At 42.4% G+C, this 24,930-nt stretch overlaps 2 protein-coding genes across 2 annotated transcripts in view; one reads left to right on the forward strand and one right to left on the reverse strand.

Moving 5' to 3' along the window:
• LOC306917433 (uncharacterized protein) overlaps positions 1-24,930 on the forward strand; it is a 50,866-nt gene that overhangs the window by 13,080 nt on the left and 12,856 nt on the right. The gene's annotated exons all lie outside the window — the stretch shown is intronic.
• Positions 14,240-24,634, reverse strand: LOC306917438 (cytochrome P450 20A1-like). The gene is made up of 12 exons (XM_079495662.1): positions 24,409-24,634; positions 23,731-23,780; positions 22,667-22,833; positions 21,528-21,673; positions 20,757-20,924; positions 20,614-20,692; positions 20,217-20,329; positions 19,766-19,820; positions 17,476-17,596; positions 16,727-16,838; positions 15,451-15,642; positions 14,240-14,313 (listed from the first exon to the last, which is right to left on the reverse strand). Exons 1-11 carry the CDS (start codon positions 24,478-24,480, stop codon positions 15,559-15,561), a joined length of 1,167 nt encoding a protein of 388 aa, XP_079351788.1. The 5' UTR covers positions 24,481-24,634; the 3' UTR covers positions 14,240-14,313; positions 15,451-15,558.

Here is a 24,930-nt window from a genome sequence, read left to right on the forward strand (position 1 = left end):
ATGACTTGTTTCCATACTAGTGAGTAAAATTGCTTTACAGCATTGATGGTCTTTATTAAAGGCGGATGGTTAAACAAAAATGATTAAAGTTAAAGGTGTTAAATTACAATAAAGGTACCCCCATCTCTATACAAAACACTGCCACGGTGTATGAAGATATATCGAGATGCAATTTTACAGAAATGTAATCATTTGTTTTGGTTTAATTGCATTTCATTTCTGATGAATCAGTGTGCACTGTGCGGTCAATCATATTCTATTTATTTCCCATGTTATTTCTCCTATATCAGTGTGCACTGCAGCAAGACAAGGTTGACTGATGTAATAATGCCAAAACTTTGTGCAGCAGTAGGCTGTAACAATTAAAAATCACACCTTTGTGAAGTGAGGGGCGCTATCATCCCTTCATTGTCAAAGGACAAGGACAAATGTAGTCGATGTTTTTGTGCCACAATAAGGCACGAAGTGGATAGGTAAAAAGGTAAGAGCTGATGCGGTGCTCGTCTACATATGACGTAAATTCTCCATTGTCAATGGGAATTTAATGTTTGTGTAGGACAAATTGTTCAAAAACATTCCACATTTGTCACTTTTTTCCTATATTTGTTTTGTTGAAAATATCAGATCTACAAGCACTGGGCTTGTAGATCTGAAAAATAAAAACAGATCTATGACGAGTCGTTGCTGGAAATAGTGCAGTTGCTTGTTTTGGGCTTGTTTTCATAGTCCTGGTTGCTTATTTCTCCCACAAAATATGGCAACACTGGGAGTAGACCAAATGAATTCATCTCAGAGAGAGTGGATGAGAACAATGAAACAAACGGGAGAGGAGAGACGAACAGAGGACGTTTTATAATAGACGTGTGCTGCAGTGCACAAACCTTTCTGTAACTTTGTGTCTGAGATTGTCTTTGCACGACAGTCTGCGTAAAGTTGTGAAAACAGCAGGATCAAAAAAGACTGTTTGCTTTGTGAGATAATGCTAAGCTAGCCTCAAGTACAGTCCGTCTATACAAGTGAATAGAAAGTTTAACGTGAACCGAACCAGTTGGTCGCCGTTTGGAGGGACAGTCTGTCCTTTTCAACCTGAAGACACAAAGAGGACAACCCAGATAGAGCTTTGAGCAACCAGGGCTTCACTCAAAGTTCCTCTGGCAACGTGGAATGAGATTGAGAAGGCAGTGAGTGGACTGAAATACCACATTAAAGGTTTGGTTTCTCACATTCATTTTTCATTCCTTTTTCTTTTAGCACGGGGCGGACTTTGGCTTTTGGTGACTAGTTTCTGAATTTTGGTGTGGTGTTAGGTATGGGTTTTCAAAAAGCTGTGCAAAAACGCATTGGGCGCGCCCTAGTAGTCTTGGATACGTCAAAGATGGTTTATGTATGAAGATGGGCCAACTTCATTGGAGCCACTAGAGGCGAAATGGTACACAAAGCCTACAAATGGTCTCCTAAATATAGTAGGCGTGGTTTGCTTCTCCCCGACCTCCACCCTCCCCCCCTGACAACAACACTGTTTCCACACTCAGTCTAGTAGGTGGCGGTAATGCACCATTTAGGTTTGCCGACCGCCATGATACCCAATAGAAGAAGAAGACAACCACACTGTAATTTAACACAAGTCATTTAACAAAGTACATTGAAAACAACTGACAAGGTGTACTTTTGAAATAGTCGTTTTAGTTTCTCGAAGTCCTCCAACCATATAAATTCATGATTTGGATCTATCTCATTAAAAAGTCTCTCCCTAATAGAGCTGTAGAATGGACAATAACAATTTCCTTTAGATCACACAGACTACATAATCTATCCTCCTCAACCGTGCCTACATATCTGCCTGTCTCAATATGCAGACCAAGTATGCCAGCTCTAATTTGGGCACATAAGGATAATTTCTAATCGTTTTAAATATGTCCATTCATTTCACATTATAATATTCACATATTATCATCTTAAATATGGGGTCAGAGCCCCCTATGTGTTGTCCGTGAAATTGCAGATGGACAGAGAGAGGCTTCCGGACTCATCTCAAATCTCGCGAGAGTTTGTTGCTGGGATAAAGAAATGTCATTAACACAGTCGATTTTCTCCTGATTTGTCTCGCTAAAAGAAGCCATTTTACTATGAATATCTTTTAAATATTGTGTGCCTTGTGATGATTTGGTCCAGTATTTAGTTCAGTGACCATGGAGTTAAGGAATGGTTCATAAGCTGTGTTCACGTTCACTCTCCCATTGGGAATGAATAGACTCCAACATTCTTCCTGTCTCCTAATAATGTTACCGCCCACCTCACGCAGATACAGGAAATAAGGAAAGTTGGCCTCTCTTGCTAATTCTCCTCTTGGGATACGTCCACGATGGAGCTGTCGGGAGCTTAAAATGCCTATGGTTTCATTGCAAACCGACCACTAGGGGGCGAGCAAAATAAGTTTGCAATGTTTTTTTAAATCCTTATGACCATACCTAACAGCATGCCAAAATTCACCAAGTGCATAATTGTTATGATTTTTTACGTGACACTGCCGGGAGCTAAAATGCATATAAACTGTGATTAATGTAAAAAATTATAACAATTATGCACTTGGTAACTGCTCTTTGAATTTTGGCATGGTATTAGTTATGGTCATAAGGTTTTCTAATTTATAATAAATATAATAAAAAAACTAATTTGGCTCGTCCCCTTTAAGCTTGCGGCAGCCATCGTGAACGCCACCTTGAAAACGATCCCTTTCAAGTTGTTTGTTTTCCGTAAAATGTTAGTATGTTATTTAGCACACCCAATGGTAACAGAATCCTTTCATTGCAAACCGACCACTAGGGGGCGAGCCAAATTAGTTTGCAATGGTTTTTGAAAACCTTATGCCCATACCTAACACCATGCAAAATTCAATTCAAAAAGTAGTTACAAAGTGCATCATTGTTATGATTTTTTACATTTACATTTTAGCCACCGTGGACGCCATCTTGAAAACTATGCCTTTCTGGTTGTTCGTTGTTCACAAACTTTTAGTATGTTATTTAGCACACCCAATAGTAACAGAATCCATTGAAAAATCTCTTTTACAGAGATTAAAATAGGGTGCATTTTGCATCCCAAAACACAGTTTATAGTTAAGGGACGCAATAAAACAAGAACCTCTGCATCCACGACCACGGGATGCACTACGGTACTACTGTACTTTTTTATTCTAGTTTATTTTGCTAGCTTTAGTTATAATATCATTTCTTCTTCTGTTTTCTACATGAATATAAACACATTATAACCATATAAAATGAAATGGGAGTTAAATGCTGCAATTTGTAAAAATGGCAAAACATGACTCCTAGCGTCGTTGAAGTGGGACTCATAAAATGTCCCTGAGACTCATCTAAAAGACCATCCCTGCATCCCAGGACTCATTACATTGAAAACCTATTTACAACACTGCTTTTATCAATTATTTTGGTTTTCAACGATACCTATACGTATCTAATATTTGAGTCTGTGCAAACAGACCACTAGGGGGCGCACCCAACGCGTTTGCACAGCTTTTTGAAAACCTTATACCCATACCTAACGCATGTATCAAAATGACGGAGTGGTTGCGCAAAGACCCGCCCGACAGCACTGTTTAATGCAATTTATTTGTGCAAGTTATGGGTAGACCTACTTTTGACTTTTACAACTTTGTCATAAGTAATTCAACAAAAAATACTTTTAAATTGCATTAAACAGTGCTGCCGGGCGGGTCTTTGCGCATCTGCTCCGTCATTTAGAATTAGGCATAGCCAGCCACGTTATCTCTGCATTGCGACGGCGAAATCCGTTATCAGCACGTTTGAATGGTGCCAAAATGTCCATACTGGCATCCTCACCACATAGCCTGGTCAAGGTTTCCCCAGGTGGACGTGTCATTTCCAACTATTGTCGGTGCATGGAACTAGGAGCTACTAATATATACTATTCTCTGCCTATCAGGACGTAACTCGGACGGCGCTGAGTCGGGTCTGGTGGCCTTCGCAACACTCGGCACGGCGACTCCCTCGGCTAGCGCCTCGCTCGGCGGTGCCTCACGTAGCTCATGGCCACCAGACACCGTCAGGACATCAGTGATAATGACAATGCTACAATCGCAGATAATGACATACTGAACAGTGAGGATGCCAGTATGGACATTTTGGCACCATTCAAACGTGCTGATAACGGATGATTTCGCCGATTCAATACATGATACCAGTCGAATGGGGTGGCATAGCCTACCTAACACCACACCAAAATTCAGAAACTAGTCCCCAAAAACCAAATCTTTACAAGTCCGCCCCCTGCTAGTTTTATGACCTCAATTACACCCCAAAAAAAACCTGAACTGTGAACATTCAGTGGATTTTCTGTGGTCTGACGTTTTCTCTGGGGTTTGGAAGCATTTTGAGCTGCAATGAAAACAGGCAAAACAATAAAAACAGTGACATCTGCTGGCAAATCCCATTGACATATATGGAATTTGCAGGTTGTGACATCATAAACAGCAGGAAGATCAGAGCACTTGTTTGAGCCAGAAAACACCAGACCACAGAACATCTACTGAATGTTCTGTAGTTCAGGTTTTTTGAGTGGTGTAAACCACTCCTACGACTGGCTTTGTTAGTTTACGTGTCTGTCTGTCTGTCTGTCTGTCTGTGCTCAAAAAATTAGCATGGTTGCTACGGTCACCCAGTTCACCCGGGTGTGATTTCATTACGTCAGCCATTACGTCAGACCACAGCTGATCAGGCTATATAAGACCTTACACCACTCAGTTCACACGGGTGTGATTATCTTTTGGGTACAATTGAGCTCATAAAACCAATTTTTGTTTTTTACAAAAATACTTTTTTATGTCACCTGTAGCTCCTAGCCAGACCAACCTGAAGACCAGCCATACCTCAACCAGTGTGGAGCCCAGACTGCAGGTGAAGATGAACTCTCCAGACTCAGCCAGGGATGTTTCTATTAAACAGGAGGAACCTGAAGACATCTCTATTAAACAGGAGGAACCTGAAGACATCTCTATTAAACAGGAACCTGAAGACATTTATATTAAACAGGAGGAACCTGAAGACATCTCTATTAAACAGGAACCTGAAGACATTTCTATTAAACAGGAGGAACCTGAAGACATTTCTATTAAACAGGAGGAACCTGAAGACATTTCTATTAAACAGGAGGAAACTGAAGACATTTCTATTAAACAGGAACCTGAAGACATTTCAATTAAACAGGAGGAACCTGAAGACCTCCCACAACTCAACATTCTGCACATGGTTGTGTGCAAAGAGGAAGTTTCTCCTGGACAGGAGAGGATCCCCAGTCTGCTCCAGGAGGAACCAGAGCCTCCACACATTAAAGAGGAGCAGGAGGAGCTTAAAGAAGAACAGGAGGAACTACTTCAAAGACCAGAGGAACCTGATGGGTCAATGTTGACATTACTAGCAGTGAAAGGTGAAGTTGATGAAGACATCTCTTCACACTGCTCTGAAGTTGAACTCGAATCTGACACTGAAGTCACTGATGACAGTGGTGATTGGGGGGAGACAAGTGGAGGTGCCGAGTCTGTCGACACTGTAGAAAGACCTTTCCAGTGTAAAATGTGTAACAAGAGTTTCAGTAGGTCAGATAGCCTGACGGCACACCAGCATCTCCACACTGGAGACAAACCTTTCCAGTGTAAACATTGTGACAAGAGTTTCAGTAGGTTAGGTGACTTTAAGAGACACCAGCGTGTCCACACTGGAGACAAACCTTTCCAGTGTAAACATTGTGACAAGAGTTTCAGTTTGTTAGGTAATCTGACGTCACACCAGCGTGTCCACACTAGAGACAAACCTTTCCAGTGTAAACATTGTGACAAGAGTTACAGTCTCTCAGGTGACTTTAAGAGACACCAGCGTGTCCACACTGGAGACAGACCTTTCCAGTGTAAACATTGTGACAAGAGTTTCAGAACGGCAGCTGTCCTGAAGACACACCAGTTTGTCCACACTGGAGAAAAACCTTTCCACTGTAAACAGTGTGACAAGAGTTTCAGTAGGTCAGATAGCCTGACGGCACACCAGCATCTCCACACTGGAGACAAACCTTTCCAGTGTAAACATTGTGACAAGAGTTTCAGTAGGTTAGGTGACTTTAAGAGACACCAGCGTGTCCACACTGGAGACAAACCTTTCCAGTGTAAACATTGTGACAAGAGTTTCAGTCAGTTAGGTCATCTGACGTCACACCAGCATCTCCACACTGGAGACAAACCCTTCCAGTGTAAACATTGTGACAAGAGTTTCAGTCGGTTAGGTAATCTGACGTCACACCAGCGTGTCCACACTGGAGACAAACCTTTCCAGTGTAAACATTGTGACAAGAGTTTCAGTCGGTTAGGTAATCTGACGTCACACCAGCATCTCCACACTGGAGACAAACCCTTCCAGTGTAAACATTGTGACAAGAGTTTCAGTTTGTTAGGTAACTTTAAGAGACACCAGCGTGTCCACACTGGAGACAGACCTTTCCAGTGTAAACATTGTGACAAGAGTTTCAGAACGGCAGCTGTCCTGAAGACACACCAGTTTGTCCACACTGGAGAAAACCATTCCACTGTAAACATTGTGACAAGAGTTACAGTCCCTCAGGTGACTTTAAGAGACACCAGCGTGTCCACACTGGATACAGACCTTTCCAGTGTAAACATTGTGACAAGAGTTTCAGTAGGTTAGGTAATCTGACGTCACACCAGCAGCTCCACACTGGAGACAAACCCTTCCAGTGTAAACATTGTGACAAGAGTTTCAGTTTGTTAGGTAATCTGACGTCACACCAGCGTGTCCACACTGGAGACAAACCTTTCCAGTGTAAACATTGTGACAAGAGTTTCAGTAGGTCAGATAGCCTGACGGCACACCAGCATCTCCACACTGGAGACAAACCTTTCCAGTGTAAACATTGTGACAAGAGTTTCAGTAGGTTAGGTGACTTTAAGATACACCAGCGTGTCCACACTGGAGACAGACCTTTCCAGTGTAAACATTGTGACAAGAGTTTCAGAACGGCAGCTGTCCTGAAGACACACCAGTTTGTCCACACTGGAGAAAAACCATTCCACTGTAAACATTGTGACAAGAGTTACAGTCTCTCAGGTGACTTTAAGAGACACCAGCGTGTCCACACTGGAGACAGACCTTTCCAGTGTAAACATTGTGACAAGAGTTTCAGTAGGTTAGGTGACTTTAAGACACACCAGTTTGTCCACACTGGAGACAGACCTTTCCAGTGTAAACATTGTGACAAGAGTTTCAGAACGGCAGCTGTCCTGAAGACACACCAGCGTATCCACACAGGAGACAAACCTTTCCACTGTAAACAGTGTGACAAGAGTTTCAGTAGGTCAGATAAACTGAAGACACACCAGTTTGTCCACACTGGAGAAAAACCTTTCCACTGTAAACAGTGTGACAAGAGTTTCAGTCTCTCAGGTGGCTTTAAGAGACACCAGCGTGTCCACACTGGAGACAGACCTTTCCAGTGTAAACATTGTGACAAGAGTTTCAGAACGGCAGCTGTCCTGAAGACACACCAGCTTGTCCACACTGGAGAAAAGAAAAGTACTGCCGAAGCAGTAGGGCTTTAAGCAACTAGTCGACTATTCAACTAGTCTACTAGTAAATCCACTAGTTGACCTTGTTGGTACTAGTTGATAGTTGATAGTTTTTTTTAGGCCTCAAGATCAGCTAGATCAGGGGTTCCCAAACTTTTTTGGCCCAGGTACCCCTTGGGGAGAAGATCTTTTTCCAGGTACCCCCTCATCCTCACAACACCGATAAGCATATTTGCAACCTTACATTTAGGCCCAGGCTACACGAATATGGATCTTTTGCTAAACGCAATTTTTTTGTGTGCGTTTGGGCCTTTCAGCCACACTCAAACGCGTTTTCGGCCACTCAAACGGAGGTTTTTGGAAACGGATAAATAAGTGAACATTTTCGAAAATATCCGGATCAGTGGATCTGTTTAGTCATGCGAAACGGAGCTTTTGAGAAACGATGATGTCACTGCTTGTGTTGTGCTGTGATTTCTGTACGTTTTGTGTTTTGAATGTGTCTATGGAGTTAGCATTACTAAGTTTAATAGACCCCCAGGTGTGGTTAAAATATTGAAATGTCTTCCCTGAGTATTTGTGGTTTCTCAAAAGGCCCAATGGAGGCCCAGGTCAACTCAAAAGGCCCAATGGAGGTAACTCGGGTGGCCCATCAAGGTTCTACAACTGAAATTGTTTGACTCATTTTTGATGAATTGAACAAGGTGGACCCTCTTGTAAACAAGTGTAATGCTTTATTGGGTTGTCCACTCAATTAACAGTCTTTGTATTGAGTTGTGCTTGAATTGTACTGTAATTCTGCAAACTGTTAATAAATATTTCAATCAATCAATCAAAAAACTCATCTGATGTCTGCCACAAGAATAAAAATCAAAACAATTGTTAACATGATTATAATTCATATTTGAGTTCTGGCATGAACAGTAGCTGTGCCATGTTGTCTTTTACTTATTCAATTTTTTTTTTCACTTTTCTTTAATGTGCATGTGTACTGTAGTTGGAGACATTGTTATAACAAATGTGATGCACACTTCCCTATTTTAAGGTGTAGGACTTTCTTTTATTAAAATACAAAAAATAAAAAACGGACTTTGTTCCATACATACAGTGAATGCAAAATTACTTGTTTCCATACTAGTGAGTAAAATTGCTTTACAGCATTGATGGTCTTTTAAATTAAATTAAAGGCGGATGGTTAAACAAAAATGTTGTATTACAATAAAGGTACCCCCATCTCTATACAAAACACTGCCATGGTGTATCGAGATGCAATTTTACAGAAATGTAATCATTTGTTTTGGTTTAATTGCATTTCATTTGCACAGGCTGTTTCTGATGAATCAGTGTGCACTGTGCGGTCAATCATATTCTATTTATTTCCCATGTTATTTCTCCTATATCAGTGTGCACTGCAGCAAGGGTTGACTGATGTAATAATGCCAAAACCCTGTGCAGCAGTAGGCTGTAACAATTAAAAATCACACCTTTGTGAAGTGAGGGGCACTCTTATCGTATATCATCCCTTCATTGTCAAAGGACAAGGACAAATGTAGCCGATGTGCTCGTCTACATATGACGTAAATTCATCCATTGTCAATGTAAATAGAATGTTTGTGTAAGACGAAAATTGTCCAAAAACATTCCACATGTCACTTTTTTCCAATATTTGTTTTGTTGAAAATATCAATATCTACAAGCACTGGGCTTGTAGATCTGATAAATAACTAGAAAAAGTGCCCTTCTGGGCACAGGTCTACTCTCCACCAGGAGTATAGGAGTGTGTGTGTAATGTTTGGCAAAATGTTTAGGAGCAATATAAACGTGTGTGTGTGTGTGTGTGCCGCGGCTTGGCCTGTTGTAGCGCCACCATGAGGCTGATTCGAAAAGTGGCATTTCTTCCAAAGCCTAGTGGGAATATGCATGCACAGTTTCACCACAATCGGACGCTGCATTCAGTAGTTGTGGCGATTTGTACAAAGCGGGCTACTCCTGAAAAGTTTAGAAGCCAATCGTAGCCAATGAGGGTGGATTATGAGAAATTAAACAAACCCGTCTTGATCACATGACTATGAAGAGCATGTGTACCGATTTGCGTGAAATTTGGATAAAATCTGAAGGAGTAATATTAGAAAATGTGTTTTACATATGTCGGCCTCCTGGTGGCGCTAAAAAGAGCAGATGTGAAAAATTCCAGGCAAAGGTTTTTCCTTGGCCTCTAGGGAGTTGGCATACAAAGTTATCCACAGATCCGTGCAGTTAGAGGTAAAAACTCTTTTCGGCCAGTTATAGCGCCACCATGAGGCCGAGTTGAAAATGTTCATTTGGCATTTCTTCCTCGTCCTAGTGGGAATGTGCGTGCACAATTTCACGGAAATCACACGATGTGTTCATGATTTGCAGCATTTTGTTTGAAACTGAGCACTCCTGCGAACTTTGGAAGCCAATCTTAGCCAATCAGGATGGAGTCTGAGAAATCTGAAAGACCCTTTCGTTGAATGGCTCTAGAGAGACTGTGTACCAATTTGCGTGATGTTTGGACAAAATCTGTAGGTGTACTGTCCAAAAACTTGTTTTGCACAAAGCGGCCTCCTGGTGGCGCTATAACAGGCCGTTCTGGAAATTTTGGGGCAGAGGTTCATCCAGGGAGTGAGTGCAAAATGTGGCATCGACCGGATTAATGGTGCCGGAGATTAGCTGTTCACAGACGGAAGGACGGACGGACGGACACACACACGGACGGACGGACGGACGTGCAAAACATACTCTCTCCCCATGCCTTCGGCCTGGTGGAGACAATAACATATAGTGCAGTAACAGTTGCTTGTTTTGGGCTTGTTTTCATAGACCTGGTTGCTTATTTCTCCCACAAAATATGGCAACACTGGGAGTAGAGTAGACCAAATTAATTCATCTCAGAGAGAGTGGATGAGAACATGAAACAAACAACAAACAGCAGAGAGAGACGAACAGTGGACGTTTTATAATAGAAGTGTGCTGCAGTGCACAAACCTTTGTGTTTGAGATTGTCTTTGCAGTTCCCTGTGTTTCTTCACTAGTCCGATCCTGAAGAACAGTTTGCCGGCCACTGCTACAGAGCTGACAATGAGGTTATATCTTCCCTTCTTCTCTGGAGTCCTGCCTCAAAGCAGACCAGAGGTAGAAAACTGTCGTTCCCCTAGGGACACAGGCATCAGTAAGCAGGAACTGGGGGTGGCAATGAAGGACCGGGAAGTCTGGCGTGATGTTGTGAAATCCACGATCTCGACCGCGGTCGAAAAATGATGACACCAAACCTTTTTGCTGAAAATAACATCAGTAATCAGTTTAGGCCCTAACACATTGGTTTTCAAAGTGGGGACTAAGGACCCCCCTAGCCTGACCAAATTAGTAACTACATTTTAACAGATTTAACTATAGGCAATTAATCAATTATAGTTAGAAGATTGCATCTAGGATCCTCTCCCATAACTGTTACCTCTGCAACCTGACTCTGGATAAAAGATGGATGGATGGATATAATTCAATTAAACTTAAGTTATTACAAAAAAAATGTTACCAAGTGTGTGTGCGCGCGTGTATATACATATATATATAGACATAGTTAGACAATTAAATTAAGTCCAAAACAAAGTTATAAATCCCTTGGACTAACAGAGAGAAAATGGAGATGCAAAAACTGACCCCACACAGTATCCTGACTGCAGTATTCTTATTTCTCTTTAGGCTTTGTAGTAGAGTATTTCTCTGTAAGAACTTACACCAGTATTTTTTAAATAGTGATTGCATACAGACGCCTGGCTTCTATACGGGAGCATATCGTCATTTTACAACCAGGATGCTACCTAGTGGTAAGTCTACATTGGATTGGCTGATAAATAATGAAATCCTCTCTACAGAGGACAGAAATGGAACGTTTAAATTTCGACGATTCTGAAAAACCCACAATGTTTCTATGTCAGTGGTTCTCAAGGTTTTTCATGTCAAGCACCCAAAAAATTATATGAATTTGGCCGCCGACCCCCATCTGAAAATATGTTGTTCCAGGGATTCCCCCCCCCCCCCCCCCACCCCACCCCCAGAAGCAAAGATTTGAGTTAATTTTTTTTCTCCAAAAATAGCAGACCTACAAGCTCGTAGCTATGAGCCTGTAGATCTGCTATTTTTCAATAGCTAAAGTATAACAATGCTTAAAACACCAAAAGGGGTTCCCGCCCCAAAATGGGTTAATTCCGAAATCTCACTGTTGAGCTCAATAGAATATAAGAACGAAGCACAGTCATCACTGCAGTTGGATAAAATCTTATATTTCAAAAGGTGAACATTATATACAACAGATTAAAGATTAAAATACAAAACTAATGTACTGCCAAAAAAAGATGCTAAATAGTACAAAGGTGTGTGAAATGTGTAATTGCGTATTTTCTTTGTCTCATGCAGTCATTTCATTTTTGTCCTCTAATTCAGGTGGTTTAATCTCCATCTCCATGAGGTACCCTGAAAAACACAACAGACGTGAATGCTACTTTCGTTTGTTTTTTTGCAAAGTGTGTGTGCGCGCGTGCGTGCGTGCGTGTGTGCGTGCGTGCGTTGAGAAACAGACAAGTGAGAGAGAAATGGTTGTTCTATGGTTTAGACTTTGAGATAGGCTTACAATTAGGAAAAGGGGTGTGTGTGTGTGTGTGTGTGTGTGTGTGTGTGTGTGTGTGTGTGTGCGTGCGTGCGTGCGTGCGTGCGTGCGTGCGTGCGTGCGTGCGTGCGTGCGTGCGTGCGTGCGTGCGTGCATGTGCATGTGCGTTGAGAAACAGACAAGTGAGAGAGAAATGGTTGTTCTATGGTTTTATGGTTAAGACTTTGAGATAGGCTTACAATTAGGAAAAGGGGTGTGTGTGTGTGTGTGTGTGTGTGTGTGTGTGTGTGTGTGTGTGTGTGTGTGTGTGTGCACGTCTCTCACTCTCAGTGTGGTCAATGTCAGGCCGGGTGGCGATGAGGATCCAGGCGAGGCCGACCAACAGCGCCACCACCAGGTTGACCGTCAGCCAGGGGTGAAGGAAGTGGTGCTCGGAGCCTTGAGGCCTGAGACAGACAGGGAGAGCACATTCAGTCAAAACGGCTTCAAAAGCTGTTCGGAGATAACACCAGAATCCATCCATCCCATCCTTCCAGTGTTGTTTTTAGTTTTAAGTCATATTCTCTTGAATAGTTTTCATTTAGTTTTAGTCACCTGGAATGTTTTAGTGTTAGTCTAGTTTTAGTCGTCATAAGATTTTTAGTCGACTAAATCTACAGTTGAATTAGTCGAACAAAATGTATTTTGGCGGGCCTTGATGCCGTTTTTTACACTTGCTGAAAATAGCTGATCTACAAGCCCACGACACGTTGTGAGCTTGTAGATCGGCTATTCTCAGCGTGCAGCTAATTGTAAAAGGACTTATATTGGATCTCTTGTCCACTAGTCCCTTCCTAACATTTTAGTCTAGTTTTTTGATGAAATTTTCATTATATTTAGTCTTATTATTTAGTTTCCATTTAGTTTTCGTCAGTGGAAAAAGGTAGTCGCCGAACATTTTTCGTCTTAGTTTTAGTCGACGAAATCAACACATCCATCCATCTTCAAACGCTTATCCGTAGTCGGGTCGCGGGGGCAACAGCTCCACCAGAGCGATCCAGGCTTCCCTCTCCAGAGCAACATTAGTGACTTCCTCCTGGGGGGACGTGCCTCGAGGACCTCCCTATAGGGAGACGCCCAAGAGGCATCCTAAACAAGATGGCCGAACCACCTAAGCTGGCTCCTTTCCAGGCGAAGAAGCAGCGACTCTACTCCGAGTCTCTGTCGCATGACTGCAACTTCTCACCCTATCTCTAAGGGAGATGCCAGCCACCCGACGAAGAAAACTGACAGACAGCGATTCTAACATCAGAATCAATAACACATACAAAGAAATGTTATAAGTGCGTCCTATGGAACACATGGTTGTTGTTCTTGCTTACTATAAATCGCTCTGGATTAAGAGCGTCTGATAAATGCCTAAATTGTAACAATTGTATCAACAAAACTCACCAGTTAAAAGGACATTTTGACTTGATCATTCGATTTGACTTGACTCACCACAAAGTTACATTGGGGCTTTCGTAGAGGTTGATACGATCACTGGTCATCTGCTGGCTGAGAGACAGGACCAGGGCCGAGGAATAAACTGTAGGTTGTACGGAAAGATGCACAGACAGACATGCACGCATGCACGTGCACACCCAGGCAGGCAAATGGGACACAGTAAGTGTAAGCTGGATAGAGACGAGCAGAATGCTAAACAAAATGGAGAAGTACATTATTGTGAAAACCTTCCTTCTTTTCTGCCAACTTTCCCCCATTTTAGTCGTTATGCCAATTCCCTGATGTCCCTACACACTTGTGTAGTGTTGTCACTGCTGACCCCTACTGGTTGGTCTTGGGACTGGTTGGTCATAGGGATCATAATCTAAGTTCCCAGACGTTTTCGGCTGCTGCTGTGTGTGCATTATAAATACAAAGTTAAGAAGAAACTACAATCGAGATTATACTAGAGAGTGCGGATATTCCTTTTTTCATTCAAATAAATGCATGTCTGTTAAAATGTGTGTGAACTAAAGACTCACAGAATGCTGCCAGCGCCACAGGGTCCAGTGTGACAAACTCCCGCATAGCCGTGGGGCCTTTAGCCAGATTCATCCTGAACAGAAAACACAGTATGTGAATTCATTTTTCAACAATGTGTGTGACTACATACTGTACACAATGCACACATCTCTTTTAAAGCAATGGACTTATAATTGATTTTATTTAACAATTTAGCTTTTTCCCCTCACATCATTTTGTATCATCAGAATTGTCAGAGACAGTTAGGAAAGCAAGATAATAATTTATCCCAAACTGTTAGCAACCTATAATATGATGTAAAAGTGGTGGTTAATATTTTTTACAGTCTGGTGATGGTGGATCTCATGTGACCAGCCTTGGAAATATCGACTCTCATGCCTGAAAATGCTGCCCACCCTTGTATAGAAAAAAACTATTATTAATATCGGCCCCACCCTACTGATGTACTGAATGCTGAAGACCATATCGCTCTATTGATGGAAGATGATTCTTTCTCAACGCTTTTGTTATTATTATTATAATACATGTATTTAAAATGGAGCATACACACAACTCCCCCTTGGGCTTAAGTTGTACTCTGTCATACTATCTGCGAAAATAGCTAATCAACGCATGATACGCATCGCAATGTGACACTTTGGCCCCTTTTCCTCTAGGGTTGAACCGGCCCAGTTCTTAGTCCATGAGCCAGATCCCCAAAATTGGAACGTTAATTACACATTATGCAATTATGCAAAACCATACCTATTTTAAATTGTTTATAGGATCATTGTTTATAGGATCAATATAAGTAAATTAAGATATGATAAACCCTTCCGTAGCTTTGTCATATTTATCACAGCTTTAGTAATTTTCACCTATAGTAGCCTATACAGGTGAATAGGTAAAAATGTAATTAATAGTTATCACCATGAAACCGATTGATTACTTACACAAAGATAATGATTTATTGAATTTAGTTTTCTGAAATTGTAAAATATGAAAAAGCTACTACTGTGGAACTGTTATAATATATTAATTGACTTATATTGACCCTATAAACAATTTAATATAGGTATGCTTTTACCCAATGCATAATGTACGTTCCAATTTTGGAGCTCTGACTCATGGACTAAGAACCGGGCCGGTTCAACCCTGGTGGAAAAGGGGCCTTGGTGAGCTTGCACTAGGGCGGCTAGTTTCAGCGTGCGTAGGAGAGGGGAGAGCGTACCTGTCGAAGGCGGCCACAGTGCTAATTGCCAGCAGCATGTAAAGCAGAGACTGCGACGGATACGCCAGGCTGTGGTAGTGTTCCAGCAGGTTGTCGAGAGCTGTGAGCTCAGGGCCGGCCAAGACGTACACTATGATGGTGTTCCACACGGCGTAGCCGGCCAGGAACCCATGACAGAACACCCCTAGATCCCTGCAGAAGAGAAGGGAGGAGGAGTGTTTTTCATTCCCATCTGTCTACGGATATGGTGTGTGCTTCTTCACTGATACAGTGACGCACTCACATTCAATTCAATTCAATCTTATTAAAGTGTCAAATCACAACAAGTTGTCTCAAGACACTTTACATGTAGAGCAAAGGCCCGACAGAGATCCCACCCAGAGCAAGACATTCTATGACAGTGATATTAACTGGAAAAAACGTCAAGCAGAACCCGACTCTAGGGTGGGCCAGAGAAATATAGTAAGAGAGTGGCGACACTAGCGTTGACTCCCATTGTAACAATGGAATAGAGGGTATGCGTGTGACATCATCATCAAACCCGGAAGTTATGCAGGAATGCCTAATGAGTGGCAAAAAACTACTTTCTGGCCTTGACAGCCCATACACCAAACAGAAAAGTCCTATCTGATTGCATTAAACAACATTAAACAATGTTAAACTCACTTTTCCTGTTGCTTTGCCACTCGATTTGCCACTCGATGTGCCATTCACTTTAAGAATGCGCATACTCTCTATACGGAAATGCTCATTCTATCTCAATGGGATAGTTCCAGCCATAGGAGCAATGTTTGGAACTATAGCCCATAGGCACCCGCTTTGCGGCGAGATCAAAGCGTGTCGCTACTCTCCTACTCTACACTCTGGGGTGGGCGGGGACTGTGTCAGGGGAGAGAAATGGAGAGAGATGGAGAGACAGGAAGAGAAACGGAGAGTGGATATAGCCACATAATGATGGAGACAAAACTGGAACAAGAATAAAAGGTGCACGGCACTGCACGGGCGCACACACACACAAACACACACCTGAACCCTGTGTGTACTCTGAGTGCCACGTCTCTGGTGTTATAGAGAGACTGCAATTCCATTAAGTTGTCCGACTGGTGATTGGTCTTCCCCCCCCCTGTCATAACGCTCTGCTGGCTGAAAACGCTCTGCAGATGCACGCGCGCGCACACGCACGCACGCACGCACGCACGCACGCACGCACGCACGCACGCACGCACACACGATAACTTGGTGATGAGCTGACAAGACAGACGGAGAAAACGGATACCTCTTTGGGGATGACATGCTGATCCACTTTCCCTTCCACTTCCTGAAGGCGGGCTGCGACGGGGGTCAGTTTGGCGGTCCTGACCGTCTCGTTCAGAACCTGCTGGCAGTATCTGGGTCCAGGACAATCTCATATTTTAGTTTACCGGTACACATTATTATTATTATTAATATTATTGCAACACTTCCCCATGATGTGCTCCTGTAATCACAGGATCATATTTTCTCTGCTTAATGGATTTATTTGACCTTGTACTACTTCATGTCATCTATTTGTAGTGTGGGCGATATATGAACTTCCTCTGGAGACCAACCAGCTAAATGACTCGAACATAAAAGTGTGTATATTTTTTTTATTTTGGAGGGAAACGGGGAGTATAATCACTATGTCAGTATGATATTTAATACCTAGAAAATGGGTTAATCTGTGAAAAACCGTCAGCCATGAGCTTGTTAGAAATGTTGTGTGGCCTTGGGTTGTTCTTTGCTTTGCTCATCTATAACCCTCAACTTTAAAGAGCTATTTTGATTTGAGTGTTTTAGTACTTTGGTGTTAAAAAATAAAGATTTTCACTATTTTCAACTAGGTTTGAGAAAAGTGAAAAGTGGATATGTCTGGGTTGTATACAACAAGAGTTTATGACTGAATAATAACTTAATCCAGGATCCAGTGGTCGAACACAGGTTATTCCCAACAACAGAAGATGGATGGGCATCGTGGATGGAGGTTTGAACTGTGACTGGTTTTACCTGAGCTGAGGGATCTTGTCCAGAGAAACGGGACCAGAACCCAGAACCTCCTCCAGCTCTTCATACAGCTTGTCCTGAACCTCTTCAGAGGTGGACATGAAGTGGACCGCCCAAACACACACTGCACCAAACAATTAACAATTAACAATTTACAATTAAGGCCTTTAGCATACATTCTTAACTCATTGACTGCCATCTAGTGGTGGCTTTGAGCAGAGCTTTTGCCAGTAATGCAAAGGCAACGGGAGGTAGTCTTATTTTGAAGGGGCGTTTGGCCGGAAACCGCTGAGTCAAAAGCCGCTATGTCCCTTGATTGTCATTTAATACACCCAAAACATACTTTTGATCAGCGAAATACTAGTGTTTGGATACATCAGACGCAAACCAAGCTTGCATTTTGGTCTAAAAAGTGATTCCGAGATATTTACGTTCTAAGATGCTCCAGTCCGTCCAATAGCAGAGATTAAAATAGGGTGCATTTTTGCATCCCAAAACGCAGTTTATAGTTGAGGGACGCAATAAAACTACTACCTCTGCATCCACGGGATGCACTACTGTACTGTTTTTTATTCTAGTTTATTTTTCTAGCTTTAGTTATAATAATCATTTATTCTTCTGTTTTCTACATGAATATAACCACATTATAACCATATAAAATGAAATGGGAGTTAAATGCTGCAATTTGTAAAAATGGCAAAATATGACTCATAACGTTGTTGAAGTGGGACTCATAAAATGTCCCTGGGACTCATCTAAAAGACCATCCCTGCATCCCGGGACTCATTACATTGAAAACCTATTTACATCACTGCAATAGCAAGCAAAAGCCTTCACTTACGTTTTTTTTCCGGAAATGAAAACCGGAGCGAAACCAGAGTGTTACACAGGGAAACTAGACACAGCTGATCACCCGAATGAATTGATATTAAAAAAGGCGTCCTTAGGCGTCAGTGGCAACGGGTACATTAATAGTAAGAGAAATCTATGAAAATCTGGGAACTAAATCGTTACCAAGAAATTTCTTCACCAATGTGTTTCTGTTTTAATATTTTTATACAGTGAGTAATCAGCCTTGGAAATCAACGGTTCCTGAGCCATGATGTGGCACATACAGTAGGTCAGGAGCCCAACATCCATTTCCATAGAGCGAGGCATAGAGTTGTCCCGATACCATTTTTTTCAGACCGAGTACGAGTATTTAAGTACTTAATTTTTAGTACTCGCCGGTACCGAGTACTTTTTTATTTTCCTTGAATAACCACTTATTTTACCCCTTTTTCGCCAATTTAATTTAATTGTCATACCTACACTTGTCAGTTGTCATTTATGCTTGTAGATCGGCTGTTTTTGGCGATTTGCTGCAGTGTTGTTGGGTCAGACTTGCTCCCGTTGCATTCGTTCAGCCTAGTGTCAATTGTACCAGTACCAGTATCGGTATCGGAACTTTAGCGAGGCAGCTTGATGTACAAGTGCTGTGTACACCCCCATGGGCCTGTCCTGTCCTGGACATGACACTAGTGTGTCATATGATGTACTGTACAAGTACACCCCCTGGACATGACACTGGATAGTAGCAGTGTTGTTTTTGGCAGCAAATGTGATTTTTAGTTTTTGTCATGGTCTCTGGAATAATTTTCATATAGTTTTAGTGCCCTGGAATGATTTAGTCTAGTTTTAGTCGACTAAATATCATAAGATTTTAGTCGACTAAATCTACAGTTGATTTAGTCGACCAAAATGTATTTTCTCGGGCCTTGATGCCGTCGTAATGACCGATTACAATTCTCACAAAATGAGATTGCATAGGTGTCTGAATCTAGATCTCGATATTTTCTTTGATTAATTGTGCAGCACTAAATCCCAGGGAGGACACTCTCACCCACAAGGCTTCATGTGTTAAAGGAGCATTCAGTGATTTGGGTGATTTGGAAAACCACCCAGTCCGCCCCTGTAACAAAATGTGCACATGCACGCTCTACAGTGGGGGGAAGTGCAACAGGCCAACAGCATGTGCACCAAGGCCCGCCCCCACTCGATCATGATTGGAGGAAGGCCCCACTCATCCTGATTGGATGAAGGTTTTGCCACCCGCCACCAAAACTGAAACTAGGGTTTTTTGACCCCAGGGGCTCACTGGGGACAGGGAGGAACTCCTTATATGGTCAGCACACTCTATAGTAGGGAGGATTATCCAGAAGTGATATTTGAATGAAGTCAAATCACTGAATATACCTTTAAGTAATTCAAATGGGGTTTAAGTATTCCTTTAAAAGTGTCAAACTTTACTTACAGTTGGCTGTGATGACACATCCTGCCAGAGTGAACACCATGCTGTCCTCCATGATCTGAAAGGATTCATTATACACTATCACTGTCAAAATACTTCAACATTTTGAAGTATAAGTCGTCACATTTGTGATGTGATTGAACCCCACTTTAATACCATTGCATCATTTCACGAAGAAATAACAAGAGCTTGGGAGTAAAATAGCAAAATCTGTGACCCACATTAAAGATGTATTTTTTTAACCCATTTAGACCTGAGGTACGATTCCACAACATGTCTTCTAAATCATCGCAGTTTTCTGAAGTTTCTATATCAGTGGTGCTCACACAATTTCATGTCAAGGACCCCAGGAATTATATGTAATTGGCCGTGGACCGGTGGACCCCCACCTGAAAATATGTTTTTTTCCCCAGAAGCAAAGATTTGACTTTAAAACGTTTGCTCTAGTATTCACCTGTCTCTCTGTGAGGCTGGATTGAAGCAAGGCGTCTACAAACACGCTCTGGCTCTGCAGGGCTTTCCTCTCCCTGGTCACAGACAGCAGTACTGATTCCATCTCGGACAGGGCTGGACAACACAAGATGCTCTCGTTAACCACATGTCATGAACCCTAGCCCAACACCGCCAAAGTGCCCTTGAGCAAGGCACTTGAACCCCCAACTGCTCCAGTGGAGCTGCTCAATGGCTAACGGACCGGTGGTTGTACTGGTCAGCTCTTAGGTTTTAATGTGTAATCTGCCTTGTCTGTGCGTTTCTATATGCCGTGCGTTGCTGAAAATAATAAAAGAGAGAGAGAGAGAGAGAGAGAGAGAGACAGAGACAACAGACGTATTGAACCTCCTCTCACTCACCGCTCTCATAATGTCCCTTCCTGCTGGAGCTCTTCTCCATGGAGCCATCCAGGTAGCCTTTCCCAATCTCGGACCAGATCTGAACAACAACCCAGTTAAAAAAAATTTGTCAGGTGAAGCAAGCACTGTGTTAATTTTCTCACCGCATCGTGGTTCTTGCGGAAGCGCATGACCTCCGCGTCGTCTTTGAAGCGCGGACCCAGGGCCAGCTGGGTGACGGTCTTCATGGAGAGTCCGAGCAGGTGGGCACACAGAGGGGTGTGCTGGCCCTGCGGGAACGACTGCCATTTCTCCACCAGCTCCTCCACCAGCTTAGAGAGAGAGGGAATGCACAAAACAGCAATGATTATCTCATTGCTGAACACTTTGTCGTACGACGCATTCTGGGCTTCTAGACGGGCTACTTTCGGCACGCTTAAAAGGGGGTGCGTACGCTTTTCAACAACGTTTCGCCCCGCCCCGGGTTGTTTCATTAGGTTGAAATAAAGAGGACGGGGAGCAGAATTATATGGTGTGCGGACATTCCACTTTTTTCTTCATTTGATCATTTTTTGGGGACAAGCATCATATTTAAAAACTGTGGGATGTGCATATCGTTCTTCTTTACATATGAATTACGCTCCAGCTAGGGATAATACTTATTATATGTCAAAACCAACGTCAAAACTGTGTGTGGGGGGAGGAAGGGGAGAATGTTTAGGCCTGTCACAAAAATGCAAAATGATATTATGCTCTATATCTGATTGACATTTATACCACTTAACTGGTGTAAAAGATCAGTTTCTCCAGATAAGGTAAATTGCCGATCACAGAGAGGGTAAATGCCGATCACCGATCAGAGTGAATATCGGTCGATATGGCCGATCACTGATCGCTGGCCGATTATCGGAGCATCTCTACTCCAGCCCACCAACCTGGAGGACGAGGTGGAAGTTGTTCTTCAGCGTGTTGTCGATGCCGTTCTCGTACACCTTCTTCCTCATCATGGCCTCTGTGGCCCCGCCCCCCGCGCCCGCCTGGTAACCTAGCAACGACTTCAGCATCGTCTCGAAGGAGTCCGCTGGGGAGGGAAGAACAAAAGGAAACGGACGTAGAAACATTTTATATCCATTTCAAAAGAGAACAAGCCAAGGGCAAATTATGGTTGTTGTTCTGAAGATAATAAACATGCAGCGTGAATGTTACTTTGCCATGACGTAACTCCAAATATTGGTGAGATATCTGCAATAGTTACTCAGCTGATTCATTTATATATTTATTCCCAACAGTCTCCAGCCCTCAATGGCTTACGTTGCACGCCAGGTGAAACCGCTCTCAAAGTCACTCTTTTACAATATATAAAAGGAGGAAAACAAATCTGATTCTGCCAGACGGCATTCGTATTTTTATTTGAATGGCATTTTTAACTTTTTTTTTTACTACTACTACTACTTTTTACTACTTGAAGATACAGATCTACTGTACTGGTCCAGTCCAGTCCAGCCCAATTAATTAGTCAACTCAACAGGAAGATGGTTTTGTGATTTTATATATGGTAGAATCTGCTTTGATTACAATTTGTATATGTGCTATGAAGACAGTGACTTTGAGAGCCGTTTCATCCATTCATTACAGTTTACACAAGCCAAATATCTACCAAAGTCTCATTGTGATTTAAGTACCCATTTAGACCTGAGACCTGTTTCTATGCCAATTTCATTTCATGTCAAGGATCCCCAGAATGATCTGTATTTTGGCCGAGGACCCCCATCTGAAAATATGTTGTTCCAGACAGGGACATCCCCAGAAGCAAAGATTTGAGTTATAAAAAGTTCGCTGTGAAATAATATATATTCAAAGATGTGCGGTGTGTGCCACATTTTCAAGATAAAAAAATAGCAGATCTACAAGCTCGCAGCGCCGCACTCGGTGCCGCGCTATGAGCTTGTAGATCTGCTATTTTTCAATAGCTAAAGTATAACATAATGCTTAAAAAACACCAAAAGGGGTTCCCGGCCAGAATGGGATCGACTGTTTCTCCCGACCAAAAAAATGGTTCACAGTTCACACTCACTGGTCCTGTTGGGGTTGATGTGCTGTCGTAGCTGTTCCACAGAGCCCAGACTGACCACCGGCCGGCCTCCGAACCAGAACGACGCCACGGGTCCAAACTCCTGGTGCAGGCTTAGCAGGAACTCGTGCAGACTGCCCTGGTTCACAATGTCCTGCAGGTTCCCATCCCTGACAAGAGAGGAAACACTGTTCTGAACCACTGTGTTAGAGGGGCAGGGGCTGAAATCCCCTAAGAGGGCACTTTTGGACAAAAAAATGCGAAAATAGCAGATCTACAAGCTCACTACATCAGCTATTTTCGTGGGGGGAACCCAGCACTCTTTAGCTAGTGGAGATGCAGTGTACGACATGGGTGAATGTAATGCACAATCTATGTAAAGCGCCTTGGATAAAGGCACTATATAAATGCACCATTTACCATTTATTTCTAAATACATTTGTTCAATGCAAAATACTGTGTTCAAGTTCAGGAGACTTCGGAAAAAATCTATTCTCCTAGAATGCTGGCATGGAAAGAGGGCAGTTGTTTTGCAGACGGGCAAAAGGACAGGATCTGAAGCCCCCTTTGATGTCTATGTATTGTGTGCACGTCCTTGACTGTACTGTTGTTCTGTTTAACCAGCATGGGCTCCAGACTAAGGCTGCAGCAGTTAGCATGGAATACAGCAACATAGAATCTCATGACTGAAAGTGTAATGATCATTGATGTAAATAGGTTTTCGATGTAATGAGTCCCGGACTCCCGGGATGCAGGGATGGTCTTTTAGATGAGTCCCAGGGACATTTTATGAGTCCCACTTCAACGACGTTAGGAGTCATGTTTTGCCATTTTTAAAAATGAGTCACTATAAATAAGATAACTAAGAACTAAGAATATCGCATGGATGCACCTGGGACGTATCCTCAGTGATGTATCGCAAGGTCATAAGCAGAAAGTATAGAAAAAGATTGTTGCAGCCCTGTTTGCAATTAATTAAATCCAACCAAACACTACTTCATAACACCATGTGTTAACTTACATTCCCACCCTGATAAGAATATGAATCAATAATAAAGTGAACTTACTTCTCATCTGTGGGGTTGAGACCTGGAATGCCAGAAGCACGCCTGGATGACTGGAATGGTGAGCAGATAAAAGAGCCACAATGGAAACAAATTCATTTAAAAATAAATGCAGGCCTATATGTTGTTTAGTGGTTAGCTATTTAGACTCTCTCTGAGTCTCCCTGTAGTAGGTCTTTGGTATTACGGATGTCATGTCCTGTATTTGTTGTTACTGGCAGAGCTGTGTAACATGTATTTGCCTCTTCTCTTGGCCAGTGCGCACTTGTAAAGGAGACTTTGGTCTCAATGTGATTTTACTGGTTAAATAAAGGTTAAATAAAATAAAAAATAAAATTTGTTTGTAGACGAAATATTATGTAAACGACTCCAGTGAAGTCTCACACACGCACGCACGCGCACACACATACACACGCACACACACACACACACACACAACTTATCTCTCTCACTGACACACATACATACAGTACAGTAGGCTATATATGGGTCACAGGGTCAGGACGTTTCTGTTACATTTCAACAGATGATGAGCACACCAGATAATGATAAAACATCTGTTTTGGGGTTTCCAGATGTTAAAGTTCCATTACAAACCGTTTTAGACACAAAGCAGCAGCAGGGGGTTCGTTTGTTTGCTATCAGGCTAACTACACTGCTGTTATTGTTTCACGAACTTACCGGATAAAGATAGAGAACCGCACCAACCAGAATGACAACAAATGTCACAGCGAAGATGGCAAAGTCCAGCATGGTTTATAAACAAAGTACAACGTTTTATTAACTCTTAATTAGTGCAGGACTATAAGGAGTAGGACTTTCACATGGTCAGATGACTGTTACCACGTCTACGCACTCTGCAAGTTAGTCACTAATCCATCTCTCCGAGTTCAACTACACGGACTAGTAGGAACCTATTTCCTCCCAGATCAGCCATGGAGTAAAACAGAGTTACGACAACTCCGTTCACTTCATGGGGCTTCAGTCCAATGGCGGCTCTCCTACATAGACTTCTATTGGCAAAGAGCAAATGGGGACAAGTCCTGGAGCGCAAGTTGGCAGAAATACAGGCAACAGCTCAGCTTTAATGATCTTAAATACCATTTTAGATTGTTTTGTAGTAATAGTACAACATAAACATTACAAAGACTTTAGTTGTCACTGTACAATACTTTTAAACAGTTGTCATGTTGCACACGTGCC

Source organism: Electrona antarctica, assembly GCF_951216825.1.
Source record: "Electrona antarctica genome assembly, chromosome: 24".
NCBI classification, from domain to species: Eukaryota; Metazoa; Chordata; class Actinopteri; order Myctophiformes; family Myctophidae; genus Electrona; species Electrona antarctica.

What these genes read in the sequence shown, in the direction of transcription:
- LOC306917438 (XM_079495662.1), bottom strand. Translation starts at nt 24,480, where the DNA reads ATGCTGGACTTTGCCATCTTCGCTGTGACATTTGTTGTCATTCTGGTT. An exon ending in CATCAACCCCAACAGGACCA is followed by an intron (nt 21,674 to 22,666) that starts GTGAGTGTGAAC and finishes TTCCCTCCCCAG; the next exon opens with CGGACTCCTTCGAGACGATG. An exon ending in GAAGGGACATTATGAGAGCG is followed by an intron (nt 20,330 to 20,613) that starts GTGAGTGAGAGG and finishes TGTGTTGTCCAG; the next exon opens with CCCTGTCCGAGATGGAATCA.